Here is a 19,091-nt window from a genome sequence, read left to right as displayed (position 1 = left end):
ATGTTCTGTAAACGATCAATCCAAGCATTTTCATGATACACTGAAAGAAGAATGTTCCCCACAGTTAACATTTGAGTTCCAAACTAGCGTTGATCATCTGCATCGAATTGTCGAATTATCATAATTGAATCTTGATTCCAAACTAGGTTTTTCGAAGAAGCTTCATTATTTTAGAATAAATACAAGTATTTGTAGTGAGTCGAAGTAATGGTACAACATGCATTTTAAAAGTGGCTAGCCACTACGCTGCCGGTACTCGCATAACTGTCCCATACTGATTTTGGTTACTTTCGAGTTATCATCGGGAATCGACTTATTTGTTATTATATTTTCTGGAAAAAAATTAAAATTAATACTTTTGTATGGAAAACATGGAGAAAATACCAAGTTGTTTTTGTCCCATATTGAAAGTACCCGCATTACAGTCCCACTGCATAGTGGTACAAACTGCAAACATATAATTTTGCTCCAGATTAGGGTATATCAGATTATTTTAGGCATATAGAAGTATGTCATTTAATTAGCTAGACTAAAGTTGTTTTTCTGTAGTACAATCTACGTTGCCAATGATACCGCCAGTTGCTGGTTGAATTCATATGTGATGGGACAAAATATGCGAGTACTTTTGAAATGTACCCGCATATTTTGTCCCATTCTGTCATTTTTTCAAGTTATATAACGTAAACCCAATTCCATCCATGGTTTTTTGTTCTCAACGATAAACTTGTGCTGTCATGAAACTGCTATGGTCATTGGTTCTGGATGTAATTGCTGGAAATCCGAAAATTCACGGATAATATTAAATCGCCGTTTTCTCAACATGTTGTTTTTCATTATGGGACAGTTATCCGGGTACCGGCAGTACGGGTCAACTAGTTATAATAATATTAGCAATTTTTGTAATTTTCAAAAACGACTATGTAAATTAGTTTTTGTTTTAGTTAGATAATCCATTTTCACGACCGTAAAAGAATTTCAGCCAAATCGATTCGGTAGATGCTGGGTAAAACGTACCACCAGTTGAAAAACATGGTTTCGAGAGAAACGTTGCCAACAGCATGATATTCACTATATCTGTATCCACGTCATGCAAAATACATCTCCAAATGTACCTTAATCAATAGCCAAAATACCCGAACATATCACATTACTTTAAACATCCGAAAAAAAATGTATATGAGTAGTTGTCCTCGGGAGGCGGTGGGGGTCAAAATCGTTTAAAATCTGTTCTCGTGGTATGTGGATGTCCTCTAAATAAAAAGGCATAAGGCAATGTATTTGATGAGGCGCAAAAGCCTGAAGTACGAAACTCAGAATTACGAATAGTAAACTCAAGCAAGGCACGAAACGAAAATCTTCAGGGAAATACGGCTGGTAACGTTTGATGCCTCTCAAAATAAAAACGATAGTTCTTAATGGTTTAATCATTTACCAATGTTCATTTACGTATATTTATTTATTATAAAAAGAATTTATAAGAAGGTCGAAGCGTTCGAAAAATGCACTAAGCACTCAATTCTTACCGAGAAGAATTGATTTCCCAATAGCATCAAACGAAGCAAAGCGAAAGAGCTAATTAATAAATATAAATAGTGGAAATTGTGGAAAGTGGAAAAAAATTTTAAAGATGAAAAAAGAATAAAAATGTTCACCTTTAATATGCAATTCTTTCCTTGAAGTACCACAAAAACTCACAACCAACAAAAAGTATGAGCCGCATCTGCAACCATGTATCGTGGTTAGTTCACAGCAATTTCCGCTAATTTATTTACTCGTGTTGTCCGCAAAAATAAACTATTTCGAGTAGTAAAAAAACTGTACCGATTACAATGGCATCAACTTCAGTTCGGCACTACACGCCGATATTATTCCCGATAGAAGCACACAGGACCGATAACGCCGAACTCATAAAGTATAGCTTCCACACCGGAAAATTGACGATAAAGTTGGTTCCAGGCAAAAATGGCTGTACAAGGAACGCGGTTTACCACGATCGCTCTGGTAGAAGTATGATCCTTTCGCCGGAGAAACGATGCCTTGCTGCATTGTGGGGAAAACCTTCCGGACGCATTCCGAAAACCAACTAAAGGGGATGGGAGCATAAATTATTGTCCATGTATATACACTTGTCCTGGTGGCCAATACCGACCTGCGAATTGGTGCTGGTTGCAGTTGTCCACTCATCACAGCAAAGCTGAACCTATGGAATGATACTGAGCCCCGCACACTTTATCTGTCCCTAGGTCCAGGGGAATTTCGATGTCACAGATGGTGCACGATTGTTCCTCTTCTGTTGCTGCATACTACTACCTGTGTGTTTTTCACCACATTTTGCTACTGAGACTGACTGAGCATATGCAAAACAGTACTCATCTTCCTGAAGCACCGATTTTTTTTTTGCTCCACTTGATTTTATAGTTCGAAAATATTTCATACATTAAGGAAAAAATAAACGAACTGGTTTTACACTTTAATTTTGTAAAATTTATAGAATATATTTAATACCATATGTACCTGGACATATCATTTTCTGAATTAATTTAATCAATTATGTTTGGATGATTACGCGAGTGCTACAATGGCTAACGTTTATTTATTTTGGAGACCAGTTATAACAACAATGGATGAAATAGGTGGACCGTAATAAAAACATAAGCACACCCGTGAGAATGGACTGATTTTAACGAGAAGCTTCCAGCATCAATATTAATTAATATTGCTTTTCCGGAAACGATAGGGTAAGTATAACAGATCTCCATAATTCAAACTGCCCTCAGCATTTTGAGGTTATGTTTCTGGGATCACATTCATAGCCAAGCTGCAGTACTTTCACCCTATCATTATTTAAAAATTTGTGTTTGCTAAATTGAAAAATGTCATTCAATTACATCAATCGCCGCAGAGAGTGGCTAATTTGCCTTTAATTCATTTTTTTGGGATGGTACGTATGTACGAGTATTGACCGAGAGAAAAAAGAAACAAAAATACAGCGAATGCAAATTACAGCGGGAATATTTTTACCCAGATGCGTATACCTACCCCAACTCCCGCAGTGATGCTCGCTCTGCTATAATGCACATATAAAATATATGAATTAAAATACATTTTTGTGCATCCACTTCAGCAATAATTATATTTCAATTTCAAAAACAATACAAACGTAATTTCATCCCACTGAACTGTATGCTTTTGTCCATTGACAGGGTAGACGAAAGGAAACGAAAGAGCGACAGTGTATTTTCATGCGCAAAATGGAAAAAATACAGCATTGTTCAATTTTTGTTTTTCATGCTATCCGAAAGCGCGCCCACCCATGAAAAGGTAAAATTTAAATAATTATGTGATCGAATTATTATAATGAAATGCGGAAAAGCCTGTGTGGTAGCAAGCTTAAAATCAATACATTTGTCAATGCAATAAGTTTTGTTTTAATGTGGACCGTGTAACTAACACTGCATGTTTCATAACGATGATTATTGTAAAATGCAGTGGCCAAACTTTTCGGAAATCTACACAGTCTAAGAGTATATTTTTCTATCATATTTTTGAACATTTGTTGGAAATAAGGCACACGCTCCCTGTCTCAGTTATAAAAATTAATACAATACAATTAAAACCCAGGATAAATAAAGTTCTGCAACAGATGCACCGAAAAAAATTTGCAAAATACATATACACACACACAAAAATAGAATGAAAATCAGAATGAAATTTCATATTACATGAAAACCAGTCGTTGTTTAACATTTCAATTTTGATTAAAAAATTTTGAACTTTGGGGGAGCCTGGAAATAAACCCATGCTTAAGTCCTTTTTGACATCTAATGGCCTGATTCTACTGAGATTCGAACCCACGACCATCCGCATGACAAAGCGGACTCTGTAACCTTGCGGCTATGCAGCTCCCCCCCTAGACAGACATCGTAACGATAATCGGCGTCCTCAAAAAAGTAACTGTTTTGAGGAAGCTGATAAGCTTACTCTGCTCCCTTTCCACCCATAAAATTGGCTGAGTCAAGTTTTTATCTATAATACAATGCTTATTAGAGTAGTGTAGCTAGACCCCATGTTGATCATCATCATTGTTAACTTTATATGATCAGAAAATCATAATTATATTTTATAACTCAAATTTGTCGAAAGCATACCAAAAAAATGTAATGTACCATAGCTTCCGCTTTCTCGAGGAATTTATTTTCAGTTCTATTTAGCTCTATTTAGCAACAGTTTTTGAAATTTCATCCAAAATACGAATTTATTTTAAATAAACTTGGTTAATCTAGTTTGGCTTGACATCAACGAGCTTTGTTGCTAATAATATCAGCTTCCAATTTTTAATTACAAATGTGATTGAGATGCATTTATGTCTTTTCTCTAAGTGTTGAAAAAATTCAAATTTCTTTCGGCACCATATGATTTAACACACACTGCGGTATCAACGTACATGGGCATGGGAAATTATTCATACACAACTTTTTACTTTCTATGCGGATCCCTTTTTACAGAAAGCTCACTGTATCCTTCCACAACATCTTCCCCTTGATCCTGTTCTACACAAAATGATATCCTGTTCATCATGTGCTCGAACGAGTACAGGCAATGGGTTGAAACATTTTGCTACTGTTTTAAATTTCTAAAACACGAAACTGTATAAGGCAGACAACGTTCCAACAGCGTGTTCCAACAACTTTATTTTTATTAGCCCATTCGAATCATTAATATTCTCGTCTCTATTTTTGCCGCCTCACCTCAAACGTTGCCGGTAGTCTCCGAGCCAGCCGGAACCACTGTTACTGTTTCGAGTGAATTTTAAATATGGATAGAAATTATTTCTTAATGGTAGAAGGGCAAGAGCTCATATCTATATTAAGGAAAAAATACGACCCAAACCCGTTGATTCCTACAAACGAAGACCGAGAGAAATTCCACTTTTAGCTGGATAACAACCACTGTTCTTCAGTTCAGTGTGGAAATAGGCGACTTACAGCAAGGGAGAAGGTTATAACGTGAGTCGAGCAACCATTTCCAGCATATATCCGGATGGATTAGAGGGGTGAATGGTCGGATATATTACTAAATTAGCAGAGGCGTCAGATACCGCACTGATAGTGGCGATGATTGGAACGTAACCGCTTTCCGTGTGGTGAACGAAATTCACCTTGTACGAACCGTCTATCTTTATGGGTATGAAATACAAGGGATAATCAAGAGGGTGAATAAAAATTTATTGCGTTTAATAGAAAGAAACAATACAATTGTGAAAGTACAAATTTAGTGACATACAGAAATTATAATAACATCAAGATTGTTCAAGTTGTTCGAAATTCAACAAATGAATCTTCTGAAATAACTCAAAAATAGATTTGACGATTCTCAATTAGAGCGTCTGTTTATTCGGCACTAGTTTTGCTGGCAACTATTAATAAGGTACATTCAATGAAAAATTAAATGAACCTTGTGTCGGTGTAGTTTAGTTTTGAAGACATGACCTCAGAAGATTCAGAGAAACGTTCTTTATTCAAGGAAAGAATAATGGCATAAATATTGGGGTACCAATGGGATGTATAGGAAAATGTATATCTTGTTTCCTGACCCAAAAAATTACCTGTGAAAAATTTCAGCTCAATCGGACATGGTTTAGAAGTGCCTCAAAGCGCGCAAAGCTTTGATGTTTTGACCCTCGAGAATGGACATCCCTAATGAAAAATCAAATTTGAGATGATATTAATGAATATTCAAACTATTTACATGTGGTTCAGTGAATCATTGTGATGTTTATTAAGCATCTTAACTTGATATTTAATTAGAGTGCCTCATTTTTTTTTTTTATTTTTTTTTTTTCATGAGAGTGTATAAAGCTGAGTTGTGATAGTAATGCAGCTTATTAAATACGATTCATAACACTGTGCTACAAATGAAAAAAAAAAAAATGCAAGAACTTCTGAAGTCACCTAGTGTAGGTTGTAGGTCTTGTTGAGTGTAACATTCGCTCATACTAGAAATTTTCCAAACACCCCCAAAATCTGAAGTTATGGTCAAAATACGGTTTTTTGGACCTCAGTGCAAACAATTTTTTTAACTCAGTCATTTCTCAACCGATCAGAGCGGGGGCCTAGTGTGGTTGGTAACGTCTCCGTCAACTACGCTCGACGCCTGGGTTCGAATCCCACCGCCGACATAGGTGTCAATGGTTGTGAGGTGGCGTGATCCACTCACAACCAACCCAACTGGTCTAGATTCAATCCTAGCCGACACCGGGAGATTTTCTGAGGCGAAAAATCTCTGGGATCACGCCTTCCATCGCATGAGGAAGTAAAGCCGTTGGCGCCGGTCCGTTAATAAACGGGTCGTGAGTTAGGGTCCTGGGTGTGGAGTCGCCTCCCTGGGCGTCGGTGATTGACCACAACAGTGGCGGAACTAGACCGACGGAAAATAAACGAGAATAAAAAAAAAAATTTCTCAACCGATTTTCAATATTTAGGCAGCTTTGGAAAGAAGATAACCAGAGCTTTCAAAACATCTACTGGTTTGTACTAATATCACTGAAACATGTTGAGTTTTTTGAGTTTAAATATAATTATTTAGATTTTTTCACACAATTTTTTAATGTGAGGTCTAAGAACTGGGTTTTGATCATAACTTCAAATTTTAGGGGTATTTGAAACTTTAAGTATGCGCGCTATTAACACTTGACTAGAGCTTTTACCCACACTAAGTCACATCGAAAGCTCTTGCATTTTTTACCATTTGTAGCACCGTGAAACAATTGTGCGTTAGATGCCAAAAAATCTGGTTTTCTCAAAAAACTTATAACTCAGCCAAATATTCACCGATTTTCACAAAACCACTTTTGTTTGATTCGTCATTGAATATTATTTCAAAATTTTAATGCATTTGTAGTATCTTTCTCACAAAAATAGGTGACAAATTTCAAGTTATGTTGAAAAATAGTATGTAAAAGTCTAAAAAATTATATTTAAACTCAAATAACTCAACAAGTTTTAGTGATATTAGTGAAACCTATAAATATTTTGAAAGCTCTGTTTATCTTCTTTCTAAAACTGCCTGAATATTGAAAATCGGTTGAGAAATGACTGAGTTAAAAAAATGTATACCCTGAGGTCCAAAAAACCGTATTTTGACCATAACTTCAGATTTTGGAGGTATTTGGACAATTTCTAGTATGAGCGGATGTTACACTCAACAAGACCTACAACCTACGGTAGGTCACTTCAGAAGTTCTTGTGTTTTTTCACCATTTGTAGCACCGCAAAATAATTGTGGGATAGATGCCAAAAATTCTAGTTTTCTTAAAAAATATATAACTCAGTCAAATATTCACCGATTTTCACAAAACTACTTTTGTTTGATTCGTCATTGAAAATCATTTCAGAAATTTAGGATATTTGTAGTATTTTTCTCACAAAAACAGGTGGCAAATTTCAAATTAAATTGAAAAATTGCGTGAAAAAAACTAAAAAATTATATTCAAACTCAAATAACTCAACATGTTTTAGTGATATTAGTACAAACTAGTAGATGTTTTGAAAGCTCTGTTCATCTACTTTCCAAAACTGCCTCAATATTGAAAATCGGTTGAGAAATGACTGAGTTAAAAAAAAATGGTATGCACTGAGGTCCAAAAAACCGTATTTTGACCATAACTTCAGATTTTGAGGGTGTTTGGAAAATTTCTAGTATGAGCGAATGTTACACTCAACAAGACCTACAACCTACACTAGGTCACTTCAGAAGTTCTAAATCGCTGTAGCACAGTGTAATAATTGTCAGTGGCGATGAAAAGCATTACGCATTCTCGACGTTGCGTGTTTGAAGATTAGTGAGCGTGTAACGTGCTTCGTACGATACTAGAGGAAATGCAGTCATATTTAAGTTGCAAAGTGCGTTCAAAAGGAATTGTTTTAGGACTGATTCTACGCGTCCTCTTGTGCAGCAGTATATGGATTCCATATCATATTACAATATTCCACATAGGTCTTGCATATCTAATATACAATAGTTTGATAGTGTAAAGGTTCTTGGAAACTATAGCTGATCCGTTTAATCAAACCTGGCATACTATTTGCTTCACTTATAATGGAGTTATAATAATCTGCAAAAGTTGACTTAGATTCCAGGTTAAGTCCTTAATAATCTTGCATTTTTGTAAACTCTGTACTCAAAAAAAAAAAACGCACCAGACAAAAGTGTTCGCCAAAAATTAATTTTAAGTCGGATTTTCTTGAAACTTTCAGGGAATAAACTAATACATATGAATTATGCTCCGGCATAGTTACTTTATTCAATTTCCTGTCCATCGCTGAAACGCCGCATCTTTCTCTTAAGACCCCCCATTACATTTTGTGCAATGGTGGAGTCGACCTTTTTGGTCACTTTCATCCATTCTTTCTTCAACTCCAACTCGTTCTCAAACACGTTGGACGATTTTTGAACTTTGGCCTTCATTATGGCTCAAAATCATTACACCGGACGAATCTGTGGTGAATTGAGGGGGGGGGGGCGACTTTTGGTGCAAAAACAACGTTATTGTCTCTGAACCAATCCAACGTCGATTGTGCGTTGCATGATGCCAGGTCCGGCCAAAGCAGTGTCTCGCAGCAAGGGAAACAGACGCTTCTAGAGGTACTCAGTGCGGTAAATTTCGCTGTTGATGGTACCCATTGTTATGGACGGTTTACTTAGTTTACCGCATTGGCATAAGGTCTGCCAGAACAAGTAATTTATAGTGAATTTGTCCACTTTCTTCTTCCCTATGGCTTCCGGAACATCAAACCGCGATTTGGCAACGTAGAACTCCAGCCCCGGTATCTGTTTCGCGTCTTCTTGAGCTTTTTAAAATGACTTACATTTGGTGTTATGAACCTTTTAGATTGGACACCCTATTTGACAGCCAAACAATTGGTCATCAGTTTTTTATCTTCCCAACATTCAAGTTCCTTTTTTACTGCACAGTTTGATATTGCACAAAAAGGTTTTGGGCCAATAAACTGTGAGTAAGAGCTTTGTTTTACACTTTGACGACCTCCTGCACCTATGGGGCTATTTGAGCAGATCTTTGTTCTGCAAGTTCGTTCGCCTTTTCATTCCCACTAATGCTAAAATGTCCTGGAACTCAGTATAAGCATGCCTTTGTACACTTAACCCTCTAGTGCCAATTTTTTTGATTTTGATGAAAAAAACTCTAAAACGCTTATTTTATGGTCAGATTCATGAAAAAAATTATTCCATATAGTTCATAAAAAGTTGGTTTTTTCGTGAAAATGTGAAGCATTCTGTATTTTTGTTAATGCAGGTATCTCGAGTGTTTATTTTCAAACTAATTTGTAGATTGTGAACTTCTTCTATGATTTTTAGAAAAATAAGCTTCCTGAGATTCTAAATTTCGAGTTCTCTTGAAAAACTATGAAATTCCTAAAAAATCCCTAACGAGCTTGCAGATATAGGTGAACATTACACTTAATGCAACTGCCCCATGCGCCTGATTTAATCTTATCGTGTTCAGAAACTGTTCTCTCGTACCTAATGTGAGATGATCAATGAAATGAAAGTTAAGGCATTGTAGATATATTGAAGTAGATTAAATTTGAGCCATTTGTATGGTGTGCTGGAATCTTCACAAATCCCATTGCAGGTTTTCAAAGACAAGAACAGGGCTGGATTTAGGCGCTGGGGGGCCCGGTGCAAATTTGTTTGTGAGACCCTCTTTTCTTACAACATTTAGAGGCAGCATTCTGGAAGGTGAGGAGCAAAAAAAAGATCGCCCCAGGATTAGGGGGCCCCCTTGAATCTGGAGGCCCTGGGCATTTGCCCCCTTTGCCCCCCCCTCAAATCCGGGCCAGGACAAGATTATTAGTTTCTTCAACTTCTACGATAAATTAACTTTTATACCTAAGACTACAGTGTTCCATCTACCAACTTATAATTTTATCGTTTTTTTTACCAATAAATAAGAGAATACCAGTGGATTCCATTTCACTGTCCGCAGCCAAAAATGTTTTTGCTGGTTTCTACGATTTTTTCATCCTTAGCAACTAATTTACCGGTCAAACCAGTCTGATTCAACGAACAAAGTTTTTGAATAGATAGTTGAGACTATACTGAAGAAACATGAATTGAAAGACATAAGAAAACAATGTTTATTAAAGATTTTGCTGGAGCTCGTCGAAAGGCGGACTTGGGAACTAGAGGGTTAACGGGTGGCAACTAAATGGAATTTTTTCTTATGCAGTCAAAAAGAATTGAATGTTTTGGAACAAAATCTAGTTTATTGCACTGGAAGATACATTCATCATCAAAAAAAAATCAATGAGTATTTGAGAAAAGCCCGGAATCAGGCTATCGGAACAAAAGTATTGTGTGGTGCTCACGTCGACTTTTCGGAAGCATCTCTTGATTCTACCAATCAACAGTTTTCAGTTCCTTGTTCTCCAGTTGTTTTTGTACACCAAGGAACTCAAAATCCCGAAGAAATCTTCGATTAGGCGACAGTGAGGTAGATTCGTTGGGTTGCGTATTTGGGGTACAAATGGAGTTTAGTGGCTGTTCAGGAACTTTTGTGTTTTTTGAAGTAGCGTGATGATGTTTCATCAGGACGAAACACATACCACGATATGGTGTTTTTGAAGAAATGGAATCGAAATTTTGTTCAAACATTCGTTCTGGTATACTTCTTAATTGCTTGGTAAACCACTAGGTTTGACTATGATTTAGACAAAAAAGGAAAAAAATCTTTTTTCTGCCCTGGCCTATCTTACATTACCTTCCTGGCGTACTATTGTTGAGATTTGAAGGAAATTATACATAGTTGAAACCAAAAAATTTTTGCCCTTTAAGGGTTACGGTGAACCCGGTAAACTTTTTGCCAAAATTTTTGTGCAGTTCAGTTAGAACAGCACAATGCGCTTGCGCAGCGCTTCCTGTTTCGACGCCGTTTCGATAAGAATTGTGCATGCATAAACAAAACAAAAAATACTGGCATGAGGAGGAGAGAGAAAGAGAGAGCTCACATATAAATATTCTCATTTTTCTCTGGGCGTGGTTAAATATGAGCACCTCAAAAAAAAATCAAAATTTTAGTTGTCAACTGTTAGGCACATAGGGTATAACTGCCTTTAATGGACCACTTAGTAGCGTAGCTGCAAATTTTGCAAGAAAAAGTGTGAATATCTAAACTGAATTAAGTATTTCATTATGTATAAACATGAAGTGACATGTTTACCATCTTTTCTGCATTAAAAACAACAAGATAATACCTCTATTTTCTTATAGTTTAAGAAATAAATCATCGTTTCAGTTTCCTTTAATGGGCCACCGTTTCCTTATTTGGACCACAACAATTTCCTAATTTGATGTCTTGGCGAGCCGTGACCTATCCTACATGTCCCTTATATACGTTTTCCTGAAATCCATCCACGCCCCAGTCTAGTCCCGTTCCCCTCCGTCTACACCCAACAAAACGACAAGAACACGTTTGAACCTTAAGCACAAAACCAGCAACCAGACCCCGCACAATAGAACCAGGACCCAAGGACTACGAGCCTCTGTCCCAACTCACGACATCGTGGCTCAGCAGAACGAATCCATACATGCCATTCGACGATTATCAGACGACCATTGAACAACAAAACACTGATTGGAAATCCCATGCTAGTTTTAAGTTAGACTTAATTTCAGCTCGTAGTCGGCAGCGAGGATAAAAAATTTGCTTTAGTTTTTAAGTCATCAGATATAATTGGCGCCGTTAAACATTAAATTGTATTTGTGCCGTGTCAAATAAATGTTATGTGAAGAAAAAAAAAAAAAAATTTCCTAATTTGGGCCAGGTCTAAAAAATACCAACATCTCTTCAACCGTAGCTGCCGCTGATGAAACTAACTCTGGTTTACGCACTGAGAGTTCTGGATCTGGCTCAACTGTAGACTGCAGCCGTTCTTTCGTAATAGGAAATCCTTAATGTGCCATCCGAGTTATCCAGCGAACAATTGAATCCTCTTCCGCGGCAGTCAATGCAGTTTGTTTACCTCTTCGTGGTTTTCCTGACCACTTGCTGCTTGCACGGAACATTACGGTGGATCGTGGAACATTGGAGCGCCTGCAAGCTTTTCTAGTCGAAACACCACTTTTTATTGCTTAAAGACACTCGGCGTTTTTCCCATTTTAGCAATTTTCGGCGTTTTTCCCATTTTAGCAACAATTTTGTACAATAACACCATCACAACAAATTTATAATAACTATGGTAACTATGATTAGCGACGTTATTTCGATGATAGCTCTTGTTCGAAATGAAGCATGCCGGAATAAGGAGAACAGTATTATTTCCACCCTAAATTAGGCCACTATTTTTTTCAATATTTTAAGTGTTTTTCTAGTAAAACTTATTGCTTATCTTTTAAAGACACTATTATCCTACCCGTTTATCGAGAATTTGATTATTTTCGCTCGGAAAGTGTGATGTCAGTACAGTTTTTGGTAAAACCATTTCCTATGAAAACGTTAACGAACCATGGCAAATCAGGTAGCTGTTATTAAAAGAAATTTTTTGCAGCTTTAATGAAGAATATTATAGTAAACGTCTGTTGCAACATTTCTAATGAAGAACATTATTGGAATTGTCAAAGCACAAATCAAAATAAGTATATTTATAATGTGTCATTTGGTGTAAGAAGCTCAGGTGGTCCACTAAAGGAAGTGGTCTATATTAAGCAGATCTACCCTATCTTTCTACTTTTAAGTATTGTTGCATTGTGATAGTAAATTAATGGTTTCACCTATTCTTTGAGGCCTGTACTCGAAAAAATTGTACTATTTTTATCCGTGTATAAGGTTTTCGTTTGTGGGAGGAGATTAATGGAAAGCTGGGTATAACTAGTTTGGAGTGTATTATTCACATGTGCAAAATTCCATAACAATCGGTTCAGTGGTTGTTGGGATATCATCGAAACAAGAAGAAAATCGCCAGAGAATTTTGCGCGCCGTCATGGAAAATCCGACTGGGACCATGAAATAGATCGGAAGCAACTGAGAATCACCCATACAAATATCTTGGGTGGTAAAATCATTTCAGGAGTCCTAGACGACCGAGCGGCGAACTGGAAGTGGAAGAAAACCGAAGGCAGCTAAGCCTGCGAAGGTCCGGAAGGTGTTGGATTATTTTAAGTGTAATCCGATTCTTTCGATTCGCGACGCGGCCACTTCGCCTTCAAGTGTTCCACCTGGTTCGCTCAGCAAACCATGAAACGAGCTGGACTTCGTGTATTCAAGGTCCGGAAGGCTTCGAACTGGTGTGATCAATAAAACACGGCGGCCAAATCCTATGCAAGGTATTGAGAGTGGTTAACGAAACCGATATGTGTTGTTATGGATGACGAAACTTACATCAAGGCAGACGCAAAGCAGATAACGGGGAGTTCTACGTTACCAAAAAACGGTTTGATGTTCTGGAAGACATAAGAAAGAAGAAAGCGGACAAATTCGCCAAAAAATACTTTCCCTGACAGGCCAATGCGATAAACTGCTAGCGCAATATTATGTTTTTAGCAGTTGCTGGACACTTAACTTCGGAGTACCTTTTAATCCCATTCCTTTCCCAAAAAAAAAGCAAATGTAAAATTGTTTCATGGATGAACAAACCCTGGAAATTTAAGCTCGATCGAAGGACATCGATACAAAACGGAGTTGCGCTTCTCGAACAACAGGTTTATACGATGGACACAAATATGTTATGAAAAAACGAAATTATTCCGGTCATTTCTGAAACGGCTCATTTTTTGAATGCGTCAAAAACAAGTCCTGAGTTGCTCTTCAAAACGGGCTGTTTATATTTAGAAACTAGTAGTTGCCAAGAGAGAAAAAACTTCAGAAATCACTATGTTTTTGAAGACAGCATCAATTGAATGATGATTACAAACATGTCAAAATCAGATATTATGCAAAACTTTGTTCTGTTACATGAACAAACAAACCCTCAATGTTCGGAGAACTCTGATGATAACTCCTTATAGTTCAGAAACTTATTATTTATTCTTATTTCATTAATTTTCCTATTTTAAGAAAAATGTCTGAAAAAGTTGTTCAAGACCCGCCGATAGATCATTTCAATTTCGTGGCTCATTATAGGGGACACTTTAAGGAGAAACTCCGTGCTCGAATTTTACCCTAATTTTGCAAGATTTTTTTTCGAAAATTGTTGAACGCATGCATAGAGTAGCTATTCGAGCGTTATTTTTGAGGTGGAAGCTCAAAATCGTCAAGTGAAAAAAAACTAACCTCAAAATTGTATGGAAAAAAGCCGCTCACGAGTGACGAGTATTAGAGCGATACAAATTTTTTGACATAAGTTTTTCCACAAAAGACACCGTGCTCGTTCCTCATGTCTATGTCGCCATAGTAATATTTCTCTGGTCAGTTTAACTAAAAGTGTTTTTTAGGATTCTTATCAAAACCTCGTTCCTTCCGTTAATACCGTGTCATAATCACAATTCTCTATGGAGGACTTGATACTAATGCTCTGGTCAGTTTTATTGTAACGAAGACTTATATTTTGTCAAGAGAAAGGAGTTTTATCTGAATCTCGTTCCTCCAGCCAATACTGCGGCATAATTACAATTAGCTGGAGAGAACTAAATCGCTTGATTCTTTTGAGATTCGAACCCACAACCACCCGCTTGTCAAAGCAGGCTCTGTAACCTTGCGACCAGTGCCTGACAAAGTCATTTTAAACTGACAATTATCAGGTTATAGTGACGCTTTGACCTATCGCTTTCAATTGAAAAGCTTTTGTATCATTTTCGAGCACTTCGTGAGTCACATGACACCCAGTCGAAAGCACTTGCTGTGATTCTGACAACTGAAGGGCTTGAAATTGATATAAACACTTTTCAATTGAAAGCTAAGATTATCAGATGTCACGTGTTACATTACATGTAACACAAGATATTACATATTACATAATATTTTACAACTTACATTTTTCGTGTTTCATTACGTGTAACATGTTACATATCACGTGTGACATGTACAAAACAAGTGGCATGTTACATGTTACATGATAATATTACATCGTTTTATGTACATAGACCACTCTGTTCCGAAACAAAACGGCCATTCTGTTTCGGACGAACTTTCAACACGGAATAAATAAGCTTTTAAATTCGATTTTCCGAAATTTTCATAGTCTCCCAACTTCAGCTTCTTGAGTAGATGCGGTTTATGCAAAAAACTCATTTTCGAAAAAATGGTCTTTAGACCACTCTGTTCCGCAACGGCTCATATATAAGAAAGAGGGAGGAAATATTTATCGGAACTTGCGTAACGCATTTATTGGATGCCATTGCCGTTCTAAATACGGCTTGCGGTATTGGAAAACTACCATCAAACGACGCGATGCGGTGCCAATTTCAGTTGAGACGCTGAAGGAAAGGAAAGAGTCTTCCTCTCCGTCACTCTCTCCGTCGATTGAAATAGTCATTAGTTTCATTTGAAATGGTCCGAAAGAAGAAAGAGGGAAAGAAAGAAAGAAATGATTCGTTGACAGTACCCGAAAGGAATCAAGTAAAAATGAAACTTTACGAAACGAAAGGACAGCGCGAGTATATCAGTTTCATTGTTTTGTTTCGAAAATGTAGGGCCCTGCTTGCGACTACGTAGCTTCACTTATGTCAATAATTATTATTTAACGAATAAATCTCTAGTTAACTGTATTTTGATCTTTGAAATCACTAGCGTAAATATCAGCAATGATACATATCAACGCAACGCATTGCTTCCTTTAGAAGGATCTAAGAATACCTTCTGCCGGGGTGAGATTAAGCCACGGGGGTGAGATTGAGCCAAAACGGGAAATGTTTGTATGTTCAATTTCTTGAGATTTCTAAAACCTAATACCTCAAAATCAATACTTTATGAAACGTGACATATTTATTTACAACTTCAAATGGAATATATATAATATCAGTGAACGGTTTCACTTAAATAATGTTTCAAAGTACAGAGTGAAAAACATGCGCAAATAACGTTATCCAAAAACGTCCCAGGGAAACCAACCCGATCAAGAAATCACATCAACTCACTGCTCAGTTGGTACGTCTCCAATGTGTTTAGGAAATATTAAGCATTGAACTTGTGTTGGCTAGGAAATAATGCTTTTTTTTTAAACTGTACACTTTATGAGCCCTTTTGGGGTGAGATTGTGCCAAGCTATAATGAACGGTACAGTGTGTGAAATTAACATTCACGACAAAATTATTTCAGTATACACCAAAACACTTGCATTATTTACATAGAGTATGTTTTTTTTTTCTTCACAGCAAAGGGTATGTTGTCTAGCTATGATATTATTTAAAATAATGACTAACAGCTCAAGAAACTTACTGTTCTCAACTGATAGATGGAAATTTACAATGACTGAAATTACTTATGGAATGTAACAAAATTTCGTACACCTATTCTATATAAACTGATGACTTTAAAAGCGAGTAAGGAGAGTTGTGGGTAAGTTTCCAGCGGTTTTGAGATCTCCAATGGAATATACAGTGGTCAATGACACATAATAATTAAAACGAAAAGGGTTCTCAGGCTTTATGTCCTAACGTTTTCCCTTTCTAAGCTACCTGGAGACGCCACTATGTGTAAAGAGACTGTCTATAAGCCACGATCTCATAACTGGTTACTCCATTTATCGATTTGATCCAGTCATACATTTTTTTATAATTCATATGAAACGTAGTTTCTGGTCAACCCCCTACAGCCCCTTAATAGTCCACGTTGTTTATGGTCGTTTCTATAATACTGTTTTATCATATTATTCATGTGGATTATTCGTAGATGCGCTACTGTTCATTTAAAAGTTATTAAATTCAACTTTTTGTTTTTGGCACAATCTCACCCCATAGAAGGGGTGAGATTAGGCCAAAGTTCATTTAATTTTAGCAAAATTATAGTTTATTGTAACTTAACCATTTTTGCAGCAGTCGTTAACTAAACATTTATGTGTGAATTGACGTAATTTGGATCAAACTCATTGCCTAAATGTGTGCATTACAAGCTAAGGAACAAAAACATATCCTTTTTTGGCACAATCTCATCCCGACAGACGGTATTGATTATCATAGTTACCTTTCTTTTTTTTTTTTTGTTCAAGTAGATATTTTTTTTATTACGAAACTAAGGATCAAAATAAAAAGTGAAGATTATTTTTCGATAGTTGAAAGCTTAAAAACTTACCTCCTGTGGATTGAAATATTCATCTTCTCGATGATGGGACATTTCTTGAATCAATGGATTCACTTCCAACTCCCAGCCATCGTGAACGCCCGGAATGTCCATATTCATGATTCGTTATTCTAGTTTCCTCTTGAGAGTTTTAAATTTTTTCGCAACTAATTTTCACTATCATCGAAAGTCCAAAAACTACTGACAACGTTTGCATACAATCACGTTCATCGCCTTTCATTCCACAATTCTAAAGCGGAAATGTTGTTATACAGTATACTGAGCATGCTCTTTATCGCTCAGTACTTTGTTTACACAATATTAATAAACATTCCGATCTACTCTCACTTAGTCGATGTAACCGAAAGCATAGAGCATCTATTCTTCACGCAAAAGTTAATCAATCGCACGCCTAAAACATCGAAGTACTCCGAGTTCTGGATACGACCCTAACTGGAAGTTTTGGCTGTGCCTATGTCCAACCGTTCCACACCAGAGCGGCAACGAGGAGCCTCCCTAGAACGACAAACTTGTCAACTGTCAACTCTCATCAGAAACTTTTGTTGCTTCCGCCGTCACCTCCGATTCATGCAATCGGTCTTTGTTGTCAAGGTTTTGCCGGTGATGATATGTTGTCGATAAGCCTATGCCATCCTAACACCACGCACTGCAATATTATCGAAGCAAACACATCCACAAACCGTCGAGTAGGCGGGAAAAGATGAAAAACGGAGCGCGAAACTTGTTTTCGATTCGGGTTTTCCGCCTCACATCCACTACGCGATTGATTCCAACCTCGACTTTTGTCGGCTTTCCTTTGCTGCTTTTCTATTTGATTTATCTTCTGTCACCTTTTTTCGCCTTTAGCTGTCTCTCACCACATTTTATCGACGCTATTCGCTCAATTAATTATTTCCTATGACTTTTTGATTTTTATCGTACTACCTACTGCGGTTACTATCTCTTTTTCTGCAATAGGGTTTTTTAATGACGATAAGAAAAGTTAAAAAACACAAGAAAATTAGTTTCGGATAATTAATCAATCGCCAAATTACTAAACTATCTTGGTAACTCTATTCAAAACCAAACCAACAACAAAATCACGAACACTCATGTGTAAAGAAAACACGTTGCACCTGAAGACGATGCTGTCAATGTGTGTAAAAATGCACACCTTCAGTATATAGCGCGAATGCAAACGATGAAAAAAAAACGTTTCGCCTACTTCTTTCCCGTACTTATTAATAGATCCTGTCGATCTAAATCACTCACAGGGCATATAATTATCGTATAAGCTATTTATGTTTGACTTGGTGGATATGCAATCAAGCACTGAAAGTTAGAACCGTGTGTGACTCATGGCCCCAACTGTTCCGCTCGGATGTTTCGGTTGTTTGGACTGGATATGGATGCCTTGCTCCAGAGGATCCATGTGCGCGGCTGCGGCGATGCGACTCTGGATATCCCGACAGGCAATGCCGGCTATGTTTTCCTCTTTCCATCCATGCAACAAACGGCTGGTTGGCTCCAAAGCACAGACAAACACCGACGACTCGGTCGGGATACATAAACATGCGCTCGCTCGGAAAGTATACATAGGAAACGAAGCCACTCTCCTGAGCGCTCAAGGAAGAGCACATGGCTGAGCTGTGCGACCGGCCGAACGAGATGGTTAAATGGTGGAAAGCGCCTTCAGTAGGCGAACGATATGCACAATTTATGTACGTGTGGTGAAAAACAGCAACGTTAGTGTTGGTTCATGTGTATGAGGCACCACGTATGAAATAGTTCATTTTACTAAACAAAGTTATGAACGGAAATGTTGAAAGCTAAGTACGTAGGTTTTTTAAACCCTTTCTTG

At 37.2% G+C, this 19,091-nt stretch overlaps 1 protein-coding gene across 1 annotated transcript in view; it reads right to left on the bottom strand.

Moving 5' to 3' along the window:
- LOC129722420 (homeobox protein araucan) overlaps positions 1 to 18,583 on the bottom strand; it is a 173,472-nt gene extending 154,889 nt beyond the window's left edge. The window contains exon 1 of the mRNA XM_055675849.1: positions 17,243 to 18,583. Coding sequence (XP_055531824.1) covers positions 17,243 to 17,350 — 108 coding nt within the window. The 5' untranslated portion in view covers positions 17,351 to 18,583. The remainder of the gene's footprint in view (positions 1 to 17,242) is intronic.
- Between the last annotated feature and the right edge of the window lie 508 nt (positions 18,584 to 19,091).

This window comes from Wyeomyia smithii, chromosome 2 (genome assembly GCF_029784165.1).
Source record: "Wyeomyia smithii strain HCP4-BCI-WySm-NY-G18 chromosome 2, ASM2978416v1, whole genome shotgun sequence".
Classification (NCBI taxonomy): Eukaryota; Metazoa; Arthropoda; class Insecta; order Diptera; family Culicidae; genus Wyeomyia; species Wyeomyia smithii.
This window is presented reverse-complemented; position numbering and strand designations above follow the sequence as displayed.